The sequence below is a fragment of the Panthera leo genome, chromosome A3 (genome assembly GCF_018350215.1).
Source record: "Panthera leo isolate Ple1 chromosome A3, P.leo_Ple1_pat1.1, whole genome shotgun sequence".
Lineage (NCBI taxonomy): Eukaryota > Metazoa > Chordata > Mammalia > Carnivora > Felidae > Panthera > Panthera leo.
In genome coordinates, this window is record NC_056681.1 from 121,091,896 (window position 1) to 121,112,842 (window position 20,947).

Genomic DNA, 20,947 nt, shown 5'->3' on the forward strand with positions numbered 1-20,947 from the left:
CGTGCACCCCTGGTATCTCTTTGTCCAAATTTCCCCTTCTTGTAAGGACACAGATAGATTAGAACATATCCCTACAACCTTATTTTATCTTAATTACCTCTTTAAAGGTTCTACTTCATTTTATTTTTTAAGTTTTTTTTTACTTATTTTGAGAAAGAGAGAGAGGGCGAGAGAGAGAGTGAGCGAGTGAGCACAGGTGGGACAGGGCCTGTCAGTGCAGAGCCTGAAGTGGGGTTCAATCTCACAGTGAGATCATGACCTGAGCAGAAATCAGCACACTTAACCGACTGAGCCACCCAGATGCCCCTAAAGGGTCTGCTTTAAATATAGCCACATTCTAAGGTACTAGGGATTAGAGCTTTGACATACGAACTTTGAGTGGTGGAGGGGAACCCAGGTCAGCCCCTAAAAGTTATATATATAGAGATAAATAAGCCACAGTCCTTACTATCTAGAAACTTACTCTATTATAGGAATGACAAATACAAATGACAATTATAATAGATTTTTAAGGTATAGAGATAGTATAGAGGTGGTGATTATGATTTTATGATTTTTATGATCTTGTCTTCAAGTGACCACAGATGATTATAATGCAGTTTTATAAGGTTTCTATTAGAACTATGTGCACAGTGTGAGTGGAGCACAGAGGAGAAGACCCTACATGGAGTTGAGTAAGATTGGGTAGGGCATTCATTCCAGCCTGAGAGAAGTAGTGTACAAAGTTAGAAAAAGAAAGCAAAGGTGGTTGGAGAATAGAGTCCCTAGAGTGGAGGAGTGTTGGGAAGTCTACTCTCCTCCTCGCCGAGTCTCCATTCATGAAGTATTCTCTTATGGATAAACTGTGGTCAGTACTGAGAATATACAGCTCTGGCCTCTAAGATGCCTAAATTCTACTGAGTAGAGAGTGTCATGCAGATAACTAAATGTCATAGGAAGTTCCCCGTCTTCTTTTGATCATGTGTAAGGACTTCAGAGTTTCTTTTCTAAATGATAAGGAGCCATTGGGTGGTTTTGAGACAGAAGGTGATACAATTCGATTTGCATTTAAGAGTATAGTATTAAAGGCAGTATCAGTTTTGGGGTAAGGTCAAGGGAGTGCAGAGATGATGGTTAGAAGATCAATTACAATTCAGTTGCAGTGGCAGCAGAGATTGAACATAGAGGGCTTAGTGATTGATAAATTAGATATGACTGACAGAAATCAAAATGACTCCTGAGTTTTTGATCTGAGTATTTAAGGAATATGAGAAGTAAACCAATGGAGGAACAGGTTTATGGGCAGTATGCTAACTTTAATTTTGGATGTGTTAGTATGAGATAATCTTTGGTGCACCCAGGTAAAATGCAGACATTATAGAATAGTAGTTGTATATATGGTTCTAGAGGTTGGGAGACATTTGGGCAAGAAACATGGTTGGAATCATCAGTGTGTAAGAGTGAATGAGATCATGTAGTTAGTATATAGAATGAGAAGAGAGAGAAGCCTAGGAGATCCTCCTGTAGGAAATATAGATCCCAATCTCAATGTAGGTTCTTGTCTTACTGTTGGAACCTAGGGTACCTTTGTTAAATGTATTGCCCCTGCTGGGAGTGTGAACATATTTTTTTTTTAATGTTTATTTATTTTTGAGACAGAGACAGAGCATTAGTGGGGGAGGGGCAGAGAGCAAGGGAGACACAATCTGAAGCAGGCTCCAGGCTCTGAGCTGTCAGCACAGAGCCCGACGCGGGGCTCAAACTCATCAACTGAGAGATCATGACCTGAGCCAAAGTCAGACTCTCAACCGACTGAGCCACCCAGGAGCCCCGACACTTTTTTATTCTTCAACCAGTTTCATTGAGGTGTCAGTTATATAGAGTACATTGTTTTTAAAACTACATATATCTTTTAAAATCCTTAGCCTTCAAGGAATATTAAATGCTACATTCGTGGAAGATTTTGTTTTTGGTCCTTCCCATTATTGAGTAATCCTTCCATCTTGGAATCATAGCACTGTATAACTTTTCTGAGACATTTAATACCCATTTCTTTACCCCACTCCCATGACCTGAAGTAGTTACTTGTTTACATATCCCTATCCCTTGTTTTAGACTCTAAGCTGATAGGGAACAGGATCTCTGTAGGCACCTATATGGAGCATATTCTTAGCAAATGTGGCCAGTCAGTAAATTTCACTAATTGTTCTCCAATTGAAGGAGTTTCAGATTAGATAGAAATTATAAAATGGAGACATGATAACATAATGCAGATATAAGCCAATAAATACATAAAATTTCTTAATTATGAAGTAATTTGGGATGAAAAAAATCATCTCATAAAAATTAATTTTTCTTGGGGCGCCTGGGTGGCTCAGTCAGTTAAGTGTCCGACTTCAGCTCAGGTCGTGATCTCACGGTTTGTGAGTTTGAGCCCCGTGTCGGGCTCTGTGCTGACAGTTTGGGGCCTGGAGCCTGCTTCGGATTCTGTGTCTCCCTCTCTCTCTGTTCCTCCTCTGCTCTCACTCTGTCTCTCACTGTCTCAAAAATAATAAAGATTAAAAAAAGTTAATTTTTCTTTAAAACCTTACTAACCTTTCATAATAATTTTATTGAAAAAATAAAACCTAGCTAATATACTTCTGTTTGCCAAAATACAAAAGAAACATTAACACATTGATAATAGTTATCATTTTCTTAAAATTAGTGATTTTGTTAATTTTATAGATACTCATCAATTTGTCCTTATAGCCATTACTTTTTATTGAAGGCAAATGTACATGGTGATATCTTTATAGATATAAGGGGGTTGGGGCTTAGAGATTACGTAATTTGTATGCAAACTCACAAATGTTATATGGCATAACTGAGTGGATTGAGTTCTGTCTTTAAAGCGAATGTGTGTAGTTTTATTACCTGGATTTTGAGAATCTTAAGATCATAAAGTACAAGACAAAAGAATTGGTAAATATGTAGCTTATATTCATGCACAGTTGTAAAGCAAGGATTTTAGGTATGATGTCCATGAGAGAGTCTGAACAACTACATCCAAAATTGTATACCTGTATAATTTTTCGTTTTCATCACATGCTTATAAGGATCTCAGATGACCCCCCTACATCTCCAAAAAAGATGAAGATCTAAGACATGACATCTCTTCTAGTTTTAATATTTTGTAAGCTTATGATTCTTTGCTGTGTATAAACAAAAACACAGCTCTAAGACAAGAATGATTAAAAATAATTATGATAGAAAATAATTATGATAGGCACATGAAAAATATTGTTTCCTCATCAAATGCAGATCTCTTTAGAATAAATTCCTTGTCCTTCAGACCAGTGGGAAATTTTTATGGAATTTTTTTTTCATTCATTCATTTCCCATTTAATTGGGAATGGAATATGGGTGGGAGGCATATATTTAAAAAGGCAAAAAGAAAGTTACTGAGTTAATTTTAGAGTGATAATATGCTAGGTAGATCATGGCTTTATATTTAATCTTACCTCTTTCTTAGCTGTTTTCAAGCTGAGGTAGAAAGTCAGTGGCAGAAAATTGTGGTATCCCCTGCACCACAAACATTGTGTTATCAGCTTGAAGGTATAGCTACTTCTAAGGGTATTTATTGTAGGTTTTTATGTGTAGTAGCTAAAATTTGAAGCAGCTTAAAACTTCCTTTTTAAAAAAAATGTTTATTCATTTTGAGAGGGAGTGAGCTAGTGAGAGAGTGTGCGCTGAGGAGGGTGGGGGGAAGCAGGAGAGGAAGGGTCCCAAACAGGCTCTGCGCTTGAACGCAGGGCTTGAACTCACGAACGGTGAGAACACGACCTGAGAAGAATTCACGAGTAGGAATCTTAACTGACTGAGCTACCCAGGCACCCCGCAACTTAAAACTTATAACAGTCGAACAATAATTTTGAAAAATTAAAACACATGCTACTTTGGATTTTTACACAGCTTTTATAGTTTGGTTCTCAAAGAATATTTGACAGTTATCAGGAGACTTCTGATTTTGGCTGTGGTGGAGTAAAAGGGATTGAATTACTCTCCTACCTGAAACAATGAAAAAACTGAACAAAGTGTATGAAAAAACAAGTTCGAAGCCATTGGATAGCAAGAAATGAAGGGCAGTGATCTCCGAAAGATGAGAAACCAGAAGTTGAGCACTGTAGTTGCCTGGAGAGTTTCCAGACCGTAGTCCAGGAAGGAAGGGCCCAGGCAGAGTCTGGAAGTGGACCTGACAGAGACAGAGCTGGGAATATAAGGTCATAGTAGGTAGAGTTCTCAGAGTATAAAGAAAGAAATCTGCCCAGAGAGAGCACTCTGGAGATCAGAAGAGCCTCCTCCAGTCGGCAGCTGAATACTGATTGGTGTATACATCTGAGGAAACGACCTGAGACCAGAGAAAGGGAATATTCCTTCAAGCTCACACAGGGCTAGCAGTAGTGCAGCAAATAATTAGAGCTAATAAACCAACAAGGAGATAACATGGGATCGTAAATGAGTACACATCCAAATGAAGTGAGAGAAAGAGGGAAAAGGGAACAAAGAGCATATGGGACAGGTAGAAAATAAACAGCAACTTTACTAACAGTCACATAAATCACATTAAGAATAAACTGTCAAAAATAAACCATCTATTTTGGTGTAGTCTCAATAGCTTAAATTTGTTTTTGTTACCCTTGCCTGAGGAGACATATTTAGAAAAATGTTGCTGTGGGTGATGTCAGGGAACTTCTCTGTGTTCTCTTCTAGGAATTTTATGGTTTCAGGTCTCACATTTAAGTCTTTGATCCATTTTGAGTTTATTTTTGTGTATGGTGTAAGAAAGTGGACCAGTTTCATTCTTGTGCACATAACTGTCCAGTTTTCCCAGCACCATTTGTTGAAGAGACTGTCTTTTCCTCACGTATATTCTTGCCTCTTTTGTCATAGGTTAATTTACCATATAAGTTTGTATTTACTTCTGGGCTTTTTATTCTGTTGTATTGTCTGTTTTTGTGCTAGTACCAAACTGTTCTGATTCTTACAGCTTTGTAGTGTATCTTGAAATCTGTAATTGTGATACCTCCAGCTTTGTTTTCCTTTTTCAGAGATTGCTTCAGCTCTTTAGGGTCTTTTGTGGTTCCATACACATTTTAGTATTATTTGTTCTAGTTTTGTGAAAAATGGTATTTTGATAGGGTTAGGTTTTTTGTGTTGAATCTGTAGATCGCTTTGGGTAGTATAGACATTTTAACAATACTAATTATTTCGATTTATGAGCTTGGATATCTTTCCATTTGTTTGTATTACCTTCAGTTTGTTTTCTGACTGTTTTATAGTTTTCAGAGTATAGGTCTTTCATTTCTTTGTTAAAGTTTATTTCTAGGTATTTTTTTGGTGTGATCAAAATGTATACTTTAAATATGTGTACTTTAATATATCTTTTCTATACCATAATAGATCTAGTTTTTTAAAAAAAGATTTAGGGAAGTACAATATGTGAAATAATAAATTCAGATTACACAGTTGTTGTGGTTTTTGGGTCATAAGTTTGTGAGATCTTACTCATTTATCTCCATATATTCATGATACCTCCTTTGGATATTTTTTACGTGTATCCAGACTAAACCTCTTTAAACTTAACTCTAATTTCTAACTTCTTTTCCTCCTTCTGTCTTTATTTATTCTCTAGTTTTTGCATCTTTGTGTTACTTTTCATTTTCCCATTTTTCATGCAAGAAACTAGAGAATTATCTTTGATACTTATCCCATACTTCATCATCAAGTTGTGTCATTGAGAACATATCTCAAATCTGTAATCTCCTCTTTACCACCACCACCACCACCATCCTGGTTCAATTTGCTGTCCTCTCTCACTAAAAAAAAAAAAAAAAAAAGAGTCTTCTTGATTATGTTCCTTGATTTTATTCTTGACCCCTTCAATCTAATTTCCAGGTAATAGCTAGAGATGATCTTAAGAAGATGTTCACTTAAGTCATGTTACTTCCCTGCTCTGATCTTTTTGACGTTTTTTCATTGCTCTTAGGATAAAGTCTGAATCCTTTAAAATTTTTTTTTTCAATGTTTTTTATTTATTTTTGGGACAGAGAGAGACAGAGCATGAACGGGGGAGGGGCAGAGAGAGAGGGAGACACAGAATCGGAAACAGGCTCCAGGCTCCGAGCCATCAGCCCAGAGCCTGACGCAGGGCTCGAACTCACGGACCGCAAGATCGTGACCTGGCTGAAGTCGGACGCTTAACCGACTGCGCCACCCAGGCGCCCCATGAATCCTTTAAATATAATCAGGTTCCCATTTGTCTCTTGTTTATTGTATTCTTACCACAGAGGCTAGTTTTTAGTTTTTTAATTTTTTTTTTTTTTTTCAACGTTTTTTATTTATTTTTGGGACAGAGAGAGACAGAGCATGAACGGGGGAGGGGCAGAGAGAGAGGGAGACACAGAATCGGAAACAGGCTCCAGGCTCTGAGCCATCAGCCCAGAGCCTGACGCGGGGCTCGAACTCACGGACCGCGAGATCGTGACCTGGCTGAAGTCGGACGCTTAACCGACTGCGCCACCCAGGCGCCCCTAGTTTTTAGTTTTTTGAAATCTCCAAGATCTTTTTACTCCAGAACTTTCTCCCGTGGTATTTTCTGAGCCTGCACTGGTTTTCCCACTACTCTTTCAGTGGCTTGCAGTGCAGGCTTTTTAGTCTTCGCTTAAATGCTGCTTCTTCAGAGAGGCCTTTTCTGACTTGTCCAATCCGAATTGGCATCCACACCAAATGTCACGTAGGTTTTCATTGTAGCTATGATTCAGGGTTTTGGGGTGTGAGGAAAGGGGTGAGGGAAGTATTTATTAATATGTGTGTATGAGAGATTATTTGATTAATACCTCTTTCCTATACTCATCCAAAAAGTTCCTTGACAGTGGAGACCTCTCTTGTTCACTACCATCTAGCCATCACCTGGTCAGTTCCTGGTACAATTGACAACACTTATTAAATGAATGTTTAGAGAAAATGTGTTGGAAAGAAATATACCAGTGTTGCCTAAAATGAATGTTTAGAGAAATGCCTTAAATGCCTTAGAATGCCTTAAATGAATGTTTAGAGAAAATGTGTTGGAAAGAAATATACCAGTGTTGCCTAAAAAATATATTTTTGCCATTACTAGGGATGAAAAAGCAGATGTTATTATGAGACTTAGGGTTTTAGTTTTTGATACTTTGTAAAATAAGTGGCCTCGATAATGCTTACTTGACTTTTAATACCTTGGAGCTGCATAGCTCTACACCGTACTTTTTAGGTTGTATTGTTGATGAATACTGGCTTCTGGGTTAGGGTAAAGCAGAGACTTAGTACAAATGTTAGGTATAATTCACCTAAAAGGATGTATGTATTTCTTGCCCGGATCTACCTACAATTTATTTACCATTTTGCATTCTTTAGCTTAGTGTGTCTTGCTGTATTTTTCTAGTTCTGTTAGTTTTTTGATAGGTCATCTTTACTTAGGATATATTATATTCTTCACAGTTTTTACCAGTTTTCACTAAATGGAGAAAATTAAGATTTTCTGAATTCTCAGTATCCATCTATGGCAACTTTGGTGCTGGACATAATGGTGAATATCCTCCAAATCTCTTAAAGTTTTTATTGAAAATCATACATGTTTTTTAAAATATAAAGTAAAGCTTCGTATCTTTGAGATAATGATTTGTTAAATAGGCTTATTAGTTCAGTTGACCCTGAACAACATAGGTTTGAACTGCCTGGGTCCACTTACCATGGATGTTTTTTACTAAGTGCAGGATAGTACTATAAGTGTGCTTTCTCTTACGATTTTCTTCACATTTCCTTTTCTCTAGCTTACTTTATTGTAAGACTACAGTGTATGATATATACAACGTACAAAGTATGTGTTAATGGACTATTTATGTTACATGTAGGACTTCTGGTCAGCATTAGGCTATCACTAGCAAGTTTTTTGGGGAATCCAAAGTTACACATGGATTTTCGACTGTGTGGGGAGTTGGCACCCTAACCCCCTGTGTTGTACAAGGGTTACCTGTACTTTGAAGTTCTGAAAATACAGTTCTCAGAAAATTATGAATGTGACTCAGTGGCTTATTATATTTATTTTTTACTCATCATTTAAATGAACTTGTTTCTCACCCAGAAATGCTTTTTACAATTTTATTTAAATGTTTTTATTCTTTTGTTTCTCTTTTTTAAATGGCCTTTGTTAATGTTATTTTATTTATATGTATAATAAATGTATACCAACTTTTTTTAACAGATAAAATAATTAGACACAGGGCTTGTACCCTGAAGGACACTGCACATGCCATCATTGCAGCTGAATTGGATCCAGAATTTAATAAACTCTGTGAAGAAATAAAGGAAGCAAGAATAAAAAGAGGTAAGTTCTAGAAATGACCTTGGCTACTGAAGACCAAGAGTCATTGAATGTTACTGGGTGGTGTCTCTTTAGGGTTGCTGGCAGAATGAAAATAATGCATCCTGAGGCACAGACTGTATATAATTTCTGATATTAATATGTGTCATTTAAATTCTCAAAGATACATATATTTTTAAGTTTATTTATTTTGGGAGAGAGAAAGTGCATGTGGGGGGAAGGGCAGGGAGAGAGGAGAGAGTGAGAATCCCAAACAGACTTGGCACCTGCAGCATGGAGCTCGATGGGGGGCTTGAACTCTTGAACTGTGAGATCATGACCTGAGCTGAAATCAGACACTTAACTGACTGAGCCACACAGGTGCCCCTTAAAGATATTTTACTTTTACTTTTTGTGAAAGTTTTAGTGCAGCAATGCAAATTACAGAAATAGAGTTCTGTTCAGTGAAATTTTTTTTGCAGGAGTATCTCTTTGTTAATTATTGTTTTTTTTTTCTTTTTTAAACTAAAAATTTTTAAATTGTTTTTAATCTTTTTCTTTTTTTTAGAGAGAGAGAGAGAGAGAGAGAGAGAGAGGATGCAAGTGAGCGAGGAGCAGAGAGAGAGAGGGAGAGAGAATGCCACAAGGGGCAGAGAGAGAGACGGAGAGAGAGAGAGAAGCAGGGTCACCTGAAGTGGGGCTCGTGTTTTTACCCAAAGTGGGGCTCATGTTCACCTGAAATGGGGCTCGAGCTCACCCAGAGCTGGGTTCGTGCTCACCTGATACGGGACTTGAACTCACGGAACTGTGAGATCGTGGCCTGAGCTGAAGTCAGATGCTTAACTGACTGGGCCATCCAGGCACCCTATTGATTTTTATTCTTAAAGGATTTAGATAGACCTTCATATCTGTAGAGGGCTTACTTTTTAAAAGCTTTTAGAAATACTGTTTTTGTTTTCCCTGTTGATAGTTATGTGCAGTTTTGTTAATATAAAAATAAAGAATTAGCAAATGTGGTTTGTTCATTCAATGTATAATCCTGTCCTTGAGGAACTCACACTTTAGTAGGAGACAGAGAAAAATGTAAAACGAATCAAGTACAGTTGAGGTATATGAATCGATTGGAACATGTTTATAGCACAGAGGAGAGACCTCCTGTTAAGGATCCCAGCATTTTGTCCAGAGTTTGGGGAATGAATATAGGGGTGTTGTCTCTAGTGGAGCAGAAAAAGGGAGGCAGTGACAGAGGAGGAGGCGGTATTTGTAAGCACAGCAGATAATAGCATGTGTAAAGGCACAGAGATGTGAAATAACATGGTGTACTTGAAGAACTGAAAACGGTTTGGTATTGCTGAAGCTGTACAGAATGGTGGGAAATAGAGCTCAAGAGATGAGCGGAGTCCAGGACATTGAAATTAAGAAGCTTTTTTTCTACTTCCTTAGGCCCTCCCAGGTCACCGAATCTTATAATATAGGGTCTGGACATCATAGCATGTGGCATTTTGTCTTTTTTTTTGGGGGGGTGGGGGTGGGGGGGGTCTTTCTTCCTTATTTGGAATGTAAGTGTTGTGAATGGTTTGTTCACAGCCCTGCTGAAGTCCCTGGAACTCTGTCCTATAAATATTTGAATGAATCAATGCCAATGCTAAGGAGCTTAGACTTTATCCTGTAGGTCAGTGTCTTTCAAAATGTATGTGCCTAATACCCACATCAGCTTATTAGACTTAGTGAGTTAGATTCTCCGAGAGGAGTGAGGCTGAGAAATCTGCACTTTAACAAACTACTCAAGTGGTTTTTTTGTACGCTAAAGTTTGAGAATCATCGCCATAATGTGTGTCATTGAAGTATTTTAAGCTGTGGAGTGAATTGGTACATTGCTATGGCAGCAGGAAAATAGCAAGGTCTCAATGTGGCAGGATAGGAAGATGAGAGACAATTTAAAAAACTGTTGGAGCCAGTTTGGAAAACAGTTGGGCAGTTTCTAAAAAATTAAGCATAACATTTACCATACGACTCAGTGATTCTACTCCTAGGAAACACCCCAGAGAAATGAAAACACATGCCCATATAAAGACTATTCATAACAGCTAAAAACTGGAAAGAACGCAAATGTCCCATCAGCTGGTGAATGGGTAAGCAAATGGTATACGGATACTGCTCAGCCACAGAAAAGAACCAAGTACTGATACATGGTACAACATAGATGAACTTCAGAAACATTATCCTAAGGGAAAGAATCTAGTCACAAAAGACCACCTGTGTGTGATTCCATTTATGTGAAACATTCACAAAAGACAAGTCTGTGGAGACAAAGGGTAGATTAGTGGTGGCATGGGATAGTTATGGTGATTGCATAGTTCTGTAAGTTTACTAAAATCATTTAATTTCATGCTTAAAATGAGTGATTTTTATGTTATGTAAATTGTACCTCAGTAAAGCATTTGGAGGAAAAAAACTGTTAGAGCTGTCCAGAGTTTTAATTATCGAAGAGGGCATTGTTAGGGAAGGAAAAGTCAAAATTGGCTGCCATATTACAGGTTTAATGACTTAGTAGATGCTAATACTACCAATAGAGATAGGGAATAACTCCATAGAGATAGGGATGAACAGGTTTTTTTGTGGAGAAAGATAAACTAGTTATCTTTAATTCGACCTATCTTTAGGATATCTAGTTGGAGATATCAAAGAGGCAGTTGGATATATGGGTCAGAAACTCAAGACATGCTTGGGGTAAACATGGATTTGGGAATTATTATGTAGTGGTAGTAGAAGCTGAAGGCATGAATGATACTTTATGGTCGAAGGTATAGATCAGAGTGAGAAGAAAAGGGATTCCTGAGACAACCCTAGGAAACATCAACATTTAAGGACCACCTAGAAGAAACAAGTCTAGTGAAGGAAATTGAGATGGAGTGGTTACTCTTAGGAAGATAATATTGGAAAACCAAACTTACTGCAGTGTGGTGTGACAGGCAGCTAACACCAGCTAACCCATTCATGTGAGTGGGGTTTAATGGACCAACAGACACTTACTACATTCTAAGATGGCAGAAATAATGACTTTTAGACCATACATTATCGTTGTCCTACAGTCATAAGAATGTGTGCCTTTGCAAATTAAACCGAGTAAACGTAGGGTTCCTTTAAGGATTATGTGTTAAGCATGGCCTGCTAGGTTATTTTGTTATGATTTTATATCTAATTTCTTTTCCATCTTAAAACAAACGATGCTTTTTTCATCCAAATTACAAACTGTCCAGGTATAATTAATGACTAAAACTTAGTTCTATATTTCAAACTTTTTTTTTTTTTTTAACTTGTTGGTTTATGTAGCTAGGAATATTTAAATGGGTGTTGCTTATCTTCTGCCTGCAGGCTTATCGGTAACAGCAGAACAAATAAATCCTCATGGCACTGGAGCTCGGAAGACAGAAACTAGAGTTGAAGAGGCATTTCGGCACAAACAAAGAAATCCATTGGATGTCTGGCACAACTCTGCAAATAAATGTGCATGTGAGTGTTTGAGGAGACCCTGTTATCCAGTAGTGGGGACACCTGAGAAGGATGCAGATTTGTTAGGAACTGGGGACACAAACCAGGTGCTGTTGTTTCCCCACACATCTTCCCAGCTCTTCTCTGTTCAGAGGGGAAGAGCTTGTGGGGTCGGATGCTGAATGAGGAACATGCTTCTCTAACCGTATTTGCTCTTTTCTGTTTATATTCAGTACTTGCGGGTGTTGAACTAGGTTTGAATATTTTCAGTTTTAAACTTTGGATTTGGGGTAGAGATGTGGAGCCAACAGACTTTTCATCCACCCCTGCCTCCAGTCCTAACCCTTGCTCTATAATGTACCAGATATTCTCTTTATGGTGGAGAGTAGAAACTTTGACTTAAGGGAGTGGCTAACAGTAGGAGGTTCATTTTTCTGAGAGAGTATCTTGTCCTCACTTTGAAAAATGTGTACAGCCCTTTTAATCTATTTTTGTTTAAGTGAGATACACTTAGGGAAAATTTAGTACTAGTTCTAAGTTTTCTTCACTTTTCCTCATTCATGGTGATATATAAGATTTCCAGAAGACAGATGTTAACGAACACAGCATCTTCCTAATACAGTCCATATGTTTCACTGAGGTTAGCCATACTGTTCTGGTATAAAAGTGGCAATACTGTTGAAACTGTCAGTAAAGCTGGCCATAATATGTTCGTTCACCAGTGGCATTGACTTCGAATGGATGAAACATACTCATTGTTTTAGCTTTTGTCTTTGTGATAAGTGGCATTCATATGTGAGAAATTTTGAAGGATTTAGTAGTATATTTGGTTCCATGAAACTGATTAAAGCTATTTGGTGTAGTTGTATCTTGGATCATCATCTGGATTATAGAATATAGCACTCTAAGTTAAACTTTGAAGTCCTGTACATTCTCTATATCTGATGCAAATATTTACTAACTAAAACCCATTGAAAATTGGCTTTAAGCAGTTTAAGTTCCTTTAAACATTAAAATGTTATTTTAATCTACAAATGTGAGTTTTGTTTTCTCTTACCAGTAGATGGCATATGTGACTCATCATTTGTCTGTTTTTACATTAAGTTACTTGAATTATAGATCTAAATATCCCTAAGGGAGAGTTGCTTTCCTGAGGTCTTAGTTTTGGAAACAAGCTCAGAGAGGCTATAAAAATTGACTGTAAAGATTGTGCCCCTGTGTTGGTTTTTTCACACAAAGTGTCCCGTGAAAGGAAGTGGTATGTTAAAGATTAGTTCCATAAGTGTATATACTACCATATGCCAGGTGCTGTGGAGCTACAGCAGCGCCTAACACAAAATTCCCTATTGCTGTGGAGCTTATATGATCAAGTTCTCTTATTTCGCCAAAATCATACTAACCACTAGAAATAATTCTATAAGGAGGGGAAAAATATTTCTAGTTTGACATCCTCCCAAGTGAGAACATTTTTTTGTTGTTGTTAGCTGGGATGAAAGTGTTAGAAATAAACTTGCTTCAGTAGGCCTTCTACAGCCTTTGCTTAGTGTACTACAGATCAGACAATTGAGCTGGCTCTTGATTGAGCAGAGTTGAGTTGCTACTTGTTCTAGAGTTCTGTAGCTTAGTGAGGAAGGGAAAGGGGAACCTCTTGTACTTTTGGTTGCACAGTTGGAGAATAAGTGAGGTCACACTGTCAGGAGTGACTTGTCAGGTAGTAAAAACCTAACAGCTCCACCTTTTAGAGAAAGAACAAGGTGAATTTTTTTCCCCATTTTTGACGTGTACTGGATTAGTTTTTCATATAGTTAATGGAATGCTTACAAATGCCCATCACTTTAGCTTATGTACAGCTTTTAACAGTAAACTAATAAATTTCTTCTCCAATTACCCTGTAACTGTAAATTATAAAAATAGAAATTAGTAGGGGGAAAAGAAATGGTGAGATGATTCAAATGATATGGTTTTGAAAGCAAAATATAGTTTGAACCAAGTGACTAAATAACTTGAATTTTGGAAATAATTTCAGAAATCTTTAGTAGATTTATTCTTAGATAAGAAAGAAGAGTAATGTTTATAACAACATTTGTCCATTTCCTGTGAATACCTTGGTGTCTTTACATACAGAGAATCAATAAGGATTAAAGATGAAAGGATGAAAAAGTATGTAAACGCATATTTGGGGAATTAAAGATTCCTGAGCCTATTGTTAGCTGGAAGTACTCATAAAGCTCATGATGGTTTCTAGCATCTAAAGATAAATACAGTATTTTCAATTTTTGTGGGTCTTCCTTTTCATATAACTGACCAAATATTTATTTTCAGTGTTTTGTTAATGTTGTTGCTACCTTGATAGCAGAGGGCTTAATTTTTTCCCCATATTTTAAAATAACAACTGTGTAACCAATTGATCCTATTTGATGAACCATTTATAGTAGAGGAGACTAATAGTTGGTTAACCAGATTGTCCTCTGTAACTATCATAGGGTTTCTATCCATGACTATACTTAACTGTGGGGATTCCTTCTTCGGGAAGGAGATGTAATAGATAATTCTTTGTGGGGTACCTGTAACTATTCTACCTTGATATACTGGAGCATGTGTTCATTTTCTTTCATGGTTTAGGAGCTTTTGGGTGATGCTGGCAAAGCATTTACCTTCCCGGTGGAAATCCAGGGCTATGGCCCCAAACTTTCTAGGCAGACTGGTAATGTGGTCATTTCTGAAATGTACATAATAGATGCATGGTCCTTGGATGTTAGGAATTAGGAATAGTTGTGAATTTAAGATAATAGAAAATAATTAATGCTGGGTAAACTCCTACAGGAAATAAACTTTTAAAAATTTCATTCTTCAGGAAAAAAAAAAACTTCATTCTTCAGAGTTCATCTCTGACTTCATATTCATTCTACTTGTAAGTTGTGAGGATTAGTCAGCATGGATGTCAAGAGCTAAGTAGTTTTTGTGTGTTATACCGGTATGGGTTTACTTTCTTTTATGTTCTTTTTTGGGGGCGGGGGGCGGTTTACTTTCTTTTGGGTCTTATTTAGTGAACATTTGTAAAACAAATATTGTACTCCCAAGTTCTACATATCTGTTTTCCTCCCCTGTAAAATAGTTCGAGTTCGGAGAAAATCGAGGCGGCGATCACAGTGGGGTAAAGGAATTATTAAGAAAAGGAAAGTCAATAATTTAAAAAAAGATGAAGAGGACACCAAATTTGCAGACTATGAGAACCATACAGAGGACAGGAAGTTGTTAGAGAATGGAGAGTTTGAGGTAAGCACTGACTGCCATGAAGAAAATGGAGAAGAGACTGGAGACCTTTCTATGACCAATGATGAATCATCGTGTGACATCATGGACATGGACCAGGGGCAGAGGCTTAACAATGGAGCCGGCACGAAGGAGAACTTTGCATCTACTGAAGAAGAGAGTTCCAATGAGTCTCTACTCGTCAACAGCAGCAGTTCTCTAAATCCAGAGCAGACATCTGGGAAAGAGCCTTTCCTTAAAGGAAGCTGTCTAAATGGTGAGGCCTCCACCGACAGTTTTGAAGGAATACCAGTTCTGGAGTGTCAGAATGGCAAAGCTGAAGTTGTTTCTTTCTGTGGTAGTGGAGATAAATGTAGTTCTGAACAAAAGATTCTCCCGGAGGACCAGTCAAAAGAAAAACCAGAAACTTCAAATGAACATCTTGGAGATGATCCTGAGAAACTAGAGGCACTGGAATGTAGCAATAATGAGAAGTTAGAACCTGGCCCTGATGCGGAGGTTAAAGATGCAGAACTGGATAAAGAAGGTAGAACGGATATTTTAAAAAACCTGAAATTTTAAACTCCTGAGTTAACTAATTGCTTATTTTGTCTGGTCATCAGTAGCGGTAGTTGATAAGCAGTTATAACTCTCTGAGAATCTGTTAAAGTTTTCATCTCTTTCCCTAGAAAAGTGAACACGTGAATACTACATTTGGGTGGGAGTTTCAGAGGGTTTATGGCCCAGAATGTGTTGCTTTCCTGTCTGCTTACTCTTTTGCTTCCCACCTGATTGTCATCCCGATCCTTTTGGATTTATGGCTAAAGTAAACCCATAGGTGTTAAGATGGAATTCTGATAAGAATTATTGGGGTGGGGTGGGGTAGGCATGGGCTGAGAAGACTTGGATACTAGAGCAGTATGGTATGTTACACTCTTGTAGACCCACGTTAAATTACCACTTCTGTTCATCATAATCATGTGACTTTGAGCTGGTTACTTACGCTCTCCAAACCTGTTTTTCCATCTTCTGAATTAAACTTAGAGTTGTGTCACTGCAGAGGTTAAGTAAGTCATGTATATTAATCACCTGTTCTGGTACCTGACACATACTGAGGTATATTCATTCCAGGCATTCACTGTTGAATCTGAGGGATGTTGAGTCTAAGGTGCTCCATTGCTTTTGTAAGGCCATTGGTATAGGAAACGGTAGAATGAGCACTGTCAGATCTACCTTGTTCTCACAGACTCAGAGCACTCTGCCAGCTTCTGACTTCCCGTGGCTGTGTGATTCTTTTAAGAAGAAGCAGTAATGGGGGCCTGGGGTTTCCTAGCTTTAGTTTATTTTTCATTCTTTGGCCCATAGTGGGATGGGGTGAGTTAGAGATCTACCCTTTGAATATACATTTCTATCCTGAATAGGTACTCTTCTAACGCAAGGCTATTTTGAAATTCTGTCATGCTCTCTAAATTGTGCGGAGTTATATATAGCTTTAGCCTGGGATTTGGGCTATGTGGGAAAAGTTTTTTGCTGCCAGTTTTTGAGCCCTTTAGCAGAATTAGGAAGTAGGAAAATAAAATTCAAAGTCTTAGAATTCTTTTAATGGATAAAGAGATAGGTAGGGGTGTGTGTGTGTGTGTACTGTTCTTAAATGCTACCTATTGAGAATTTTTCTTTTTCTTCAATAATAGAAGGTAGTTTTAAGAGCAGTGTTTATTTTGGTATTTATTTATATTTATCATACGGTCAGAACTTTAAAAATGTGTTGAAGCTAGGGTTAAGTAATGACTGGGACAGAGTGGGAGAAAGGGGGAGCTCTTTCTGATGAGGCACTGTGGGTACGAGGCAAGGAATCCTTTTTAGTGTTCTTCACTATGAGATTTTAGTGAGCTTGCAGAAAAGGTTTAAATTAATATTATGTTCAATTGATTACCTAAAAACTTTAAAGATATTTGTTGTGTAAAAGCTTTACCTGAAGTTTTCACTTGTAAATGTCAGGGAGGGCAGTGTTACCTAGTGCAAGCGGTCAGGCTCCTGGATGTCCATAGATAGGGTAATGAGATCAGTAAGGTCTTAACAGAACTCTTCGCATATGTTAATTGAACTATAAAACAAGGCTTTCACTCTAAAGCCTGTCTGAAATATACAGTTTCTCTGCTACATGGAGGTATTTGTTTTCGAAGGCAATATTTTAGTTCTTTTACTATTTGTCTAGCAGGCATTGATGAGAGGGAATTGTTTGAAGACGTGGGAATAAGAGGATTAAGGCAGGAGGGAGGGGAAAGGTTCTCCTTGGTGTCTGTGATGTGGGCCAGTCCTGTATAGAGTTCTGAAATAGTTTAGTTTGTCTTGGTGTTCCTTCCCCCAGGCCTTCTCATAGAGTATGCAGACAGAGGGGAGCATAGGGCTTGATGGCCTCCAGCCCTGGCTAGCCCTTGGAGTGCCTGGTGCTGTCAGATCATGCTCAGCCACCTCAGAATTTGCTTTCTTCGTAGTGTGGCTGGTCTTGGCATGATGTTGAGAGGAAAATAATTAGATTATAGTATTTCACTCTAAGGTAGGAAAGATCACTAGCCCTATTATACTTTAAACAGGCTTATATTTTTAAGGAAAATTGTCATAACCCAGATCAATTTCTAATAGAATTCTGGGCAATGTAAAAGAGAAAAATAAGAAATTTCAGTTAATGTTGAGGAAGATTTTTTTTCTTTGCAAGGAAATAATGAAGATAGGTTGGCCTTACTTGGTGTTTGCATCTGCTTTTCTAGGTTCCTTCCCCTCTTCTAGTTCTGAAAGCTCCAAATTTTTAAAAAATGTTTATTTATTTATTTTGAGAGTGACAGAGCACAAGCAGGGGAGGGGCAGAGAGAGAGGGAGAGAGAGAATCCCAAACAGACTCCATGCTCGGCATGGGCCCATTGAGGGGCTTGATCTGATAACTGTGAGATCGGGACCTGAGCCGAAATCAAGAGTTGGATGCTTAACAGACTGAGCTGCCCAGGCACCCCTGAAAGCTCCACATTATAAAATGATGGCTATAGTAAAAAGAGTGAATCATAAAAAGAGTGAAGACTGCTTTATAAGTTAGTGCTTAGAGGTGAAGATTGCTTTTCTCTTCCTTTAAGTGGATATGTTTATTAGATGATCTTCTAGTATGGCTTGGCTTTCATAGTTGTGGTTTAGTTCTCTTTAATGTGGGCTACTTATTCTTACAAAAAAAAAAATCATTTACCATTTAAAGAATATACCCTTATTCCAAAAAGTTTTTGTGGTGGGTAAAAGAATTTATAGTTGTTTAAGCCTGATTTTTCTTAACTTTTACTTGCTGCAGTGCATTTTTTTTTTTCAATTGTAGGTGCTTCTAAAGTAAAGAAATATCGTAAGTTAATTTTAGAGCAGGCAAAAACGACAAGCCTGGAACTGGTTCCAGAAGAGCCCTCTGAGCCTGTGCCACCTCTTATAGTTGATCATGAGAGATTGAAGGTAAGCTTAGCTATTCCCAGTTTATTTTTTTAAAGATTTTATTTTAAAGTAATCTCTACATCCATTGTGGGGCTCGAACTCACAACCTCGAGATCAGTAGTTGTATGCTCTTCTGACTGAGCCAGCCAGGTGTTGTCCCCCCATCGTCAATTTTAAATGAATGGAAACACATTTCAATATGTTTGTAGTCAGTTGAACAAAGCTAGTTTTGATAATCTCTTGCTATAACCTAGGAATATAAGTGCTTTGGGGCTTCTAGTAAAAAAAAAGAGTTTTGTGTGTTTTGAGGGATTTAGAAAATGGTCTTGGTAATAAACTAAGCCCTAGAATCTTCTAAAATCAGGTGTCACTGTTACATTATAGCCTGTGGTGTCTCTTGCCTAACCATTTGAATATAACTGTTTCAGTGTGAACAATGAAAACAAACTTTATTTTATTCTCTTTTCTTCTAATTTTTCTTAGAAATTGCTTGATTTATTGGTAGATAAAAGCAACAATCTGGCAGTTGATCAACTTGAGAGATTATATTCTCTTCTTAGTCAGTGCATCTATCGTCATCGTAAAGATTATGACAAATCACAACTTGTAGAGGTAAGTGCTCAGTGCATCCTTAAACAGATACATGCTTTTACTTGTCCACCCCACCTCCCCCAAAAAAGGGAAAAAAGTTAGTCTCTATCTTTCACCAAGTAACTGAAGAATGTTTTGAAGATTTAAGATTAGAAGACTCATTAAGAGTTATAGTTTGAAGAATAAAGCCTTACTGTATCATTTTGTCTCAGGACAGAAGTAATCTGAGATTCTTTGTTTATGAAAACACAGAAATTCGTGGTTCTGGGTTAGGAAATACACAGAAGAGCATGCCACAATTCTCTTGTCCCTTTCTTGTTACTGACTAGTGACTAGTTTAGTGATCACTAAACATATCACTTGGGCCAGTTGAATGTGGGAATGGCCCTACAGTCCTTACCAGTGCTATCAAGGCAGCCACTGCTGATTAAAGGAATGGGCCTGGGAAGTGAGATCTGTTTGCCACCCCATTAATGATTAGAAGAGAACTTAAAAGGCATCTCATTAATCAGATCTAGTCCTATGAAATGGCTGCACAAAGGAGTGCTTGTTCTTTTGTTTAGGCACTTTTAAAGTGAATTGTTCCCTTTCTAGACAACTTCGGGCCATAAGTGAGTTCTTCCTTATAAATAGGAACTCATATCTGTTCATACAATTTACATCATCAAGCCACACTTCTGCTTTTTGAAGTCATCTGAGCAAATAGAAACCCACTAAATGGCTAAGTGACTTAGACTCCCTGTTCATTTGCCTGTTAGCTTATTTATCTGGTGGTCTGGTTATTACATATTTATTGAATGCCTGTAGTTCCAGATACTGTGCTAGATGTTTGGGCTGCAAAACATGAATAAGACAGTCCCTGCTCTCCAGGAGCATTTCTAGTATATTAAAGATTTGTATGCAGAGGATGGGATTATTTTTCATGTGTAATAAGGAATATTGGACTTGAATCAAAGGAAGAGAGCAAAGTATGTGAATGTATATTTAAAAATTGAGGTCATATTGTATATTGTTTTATAACCTGACTTTTTTTTTCTTATTCAGTAATAAGATGATGAAACATTTAGCAAAAGTGATTTTTATTGATCATATATGAGAAATTTTTGATCAATGATAATCTGGCCTATTAATTGTATACAGAGATGTACCAGATGCCTTTGATGTATTTGACACTTGGCCATCTAAGTGAAATGTGTAGGGTAGAGTTCTTTACTACCCCCCACCCCCCACCCACCCAGAACTTGTTTGTTCACATGATTGACATTTGATTAGCTTGAATGTATTGAATACTCTTTAGTACTGAAACATTTTTCAGTAGGGGACTTGGACCTCTATAATCTAGGGGTTTTGTTTAGGGAGGGAAGGGAGCTATAGCAGAATCACCAGTGAGTGGCATTTCTGGTGGTGATGGCAGTGACTATTTCTGGCTCTCTTTTTTTCCCTCCTTTTTTCTTTCAGCTCTGATTAGAGTGAATTGCAGTGGGAACAGGTGCATTCTACTTTGGGTACAAGTTTTACTAGGCTGAATACATTCATTTTGCTTTGGGAGAATATGAGTAAAGGAAGGACTCAGGCTCTGGAGTAAGGCTACCTATATTCAAATTGACTCTTTTGTTTATTAGCTGACAAATTATTTATATACATAAATCTCTCAGTACAATATCTGGCACAATAAATACTCATTGAGTGGTACTAGCATCATCCATTCGCCTAAATATCCAATGGGAGGCATTTGGAAGTGTCCAGGGCAGATAAGATAGTCTTACAGAGAAGCTCCCATATTATAATTAG

At 37.6% G+C, this 20,947-nt stretch overlaps 1 protein-coding gene across 6 annotated transcripts in view; it reads left to right on the plus strand.

Annotated features, from left to right (window-relative positions):
- The window catches only part of ATAD2B (ATPase family AAA domain containing 2B), a 167,095-nt gene that overhangs the window by 141,925 nt on the left and 4,223 nt on the right, over positions 1–20,947 (plus strand). For all 6 annotated transcript variants that reach the window (XM_042933579.1, XM_042933576.1, XM_042933577.1 and 3 more), the window contains 5 exons: positions 8,261–8,383; positions 11,735–11,872; positions 14,967–15,650; positions 18,459–18,586; positions 19,049–19,177. In XM_042933579.1, coding sequence (XP_042789513.1) covers positions 8,261–8,383; positions 11,735–11,872; positions 14,967–15,650; positions 18,459–18,586; positions 19,049–19,177 — 1,202 coding nt within the window. The remainder of the gene's footprint in view (positions 1–8,260; positions 8,384–11,734; positions 11,873–14,966; positions 15,651–18,458; positions 18,587–19,048; positions 19,178–20,947) is intronic.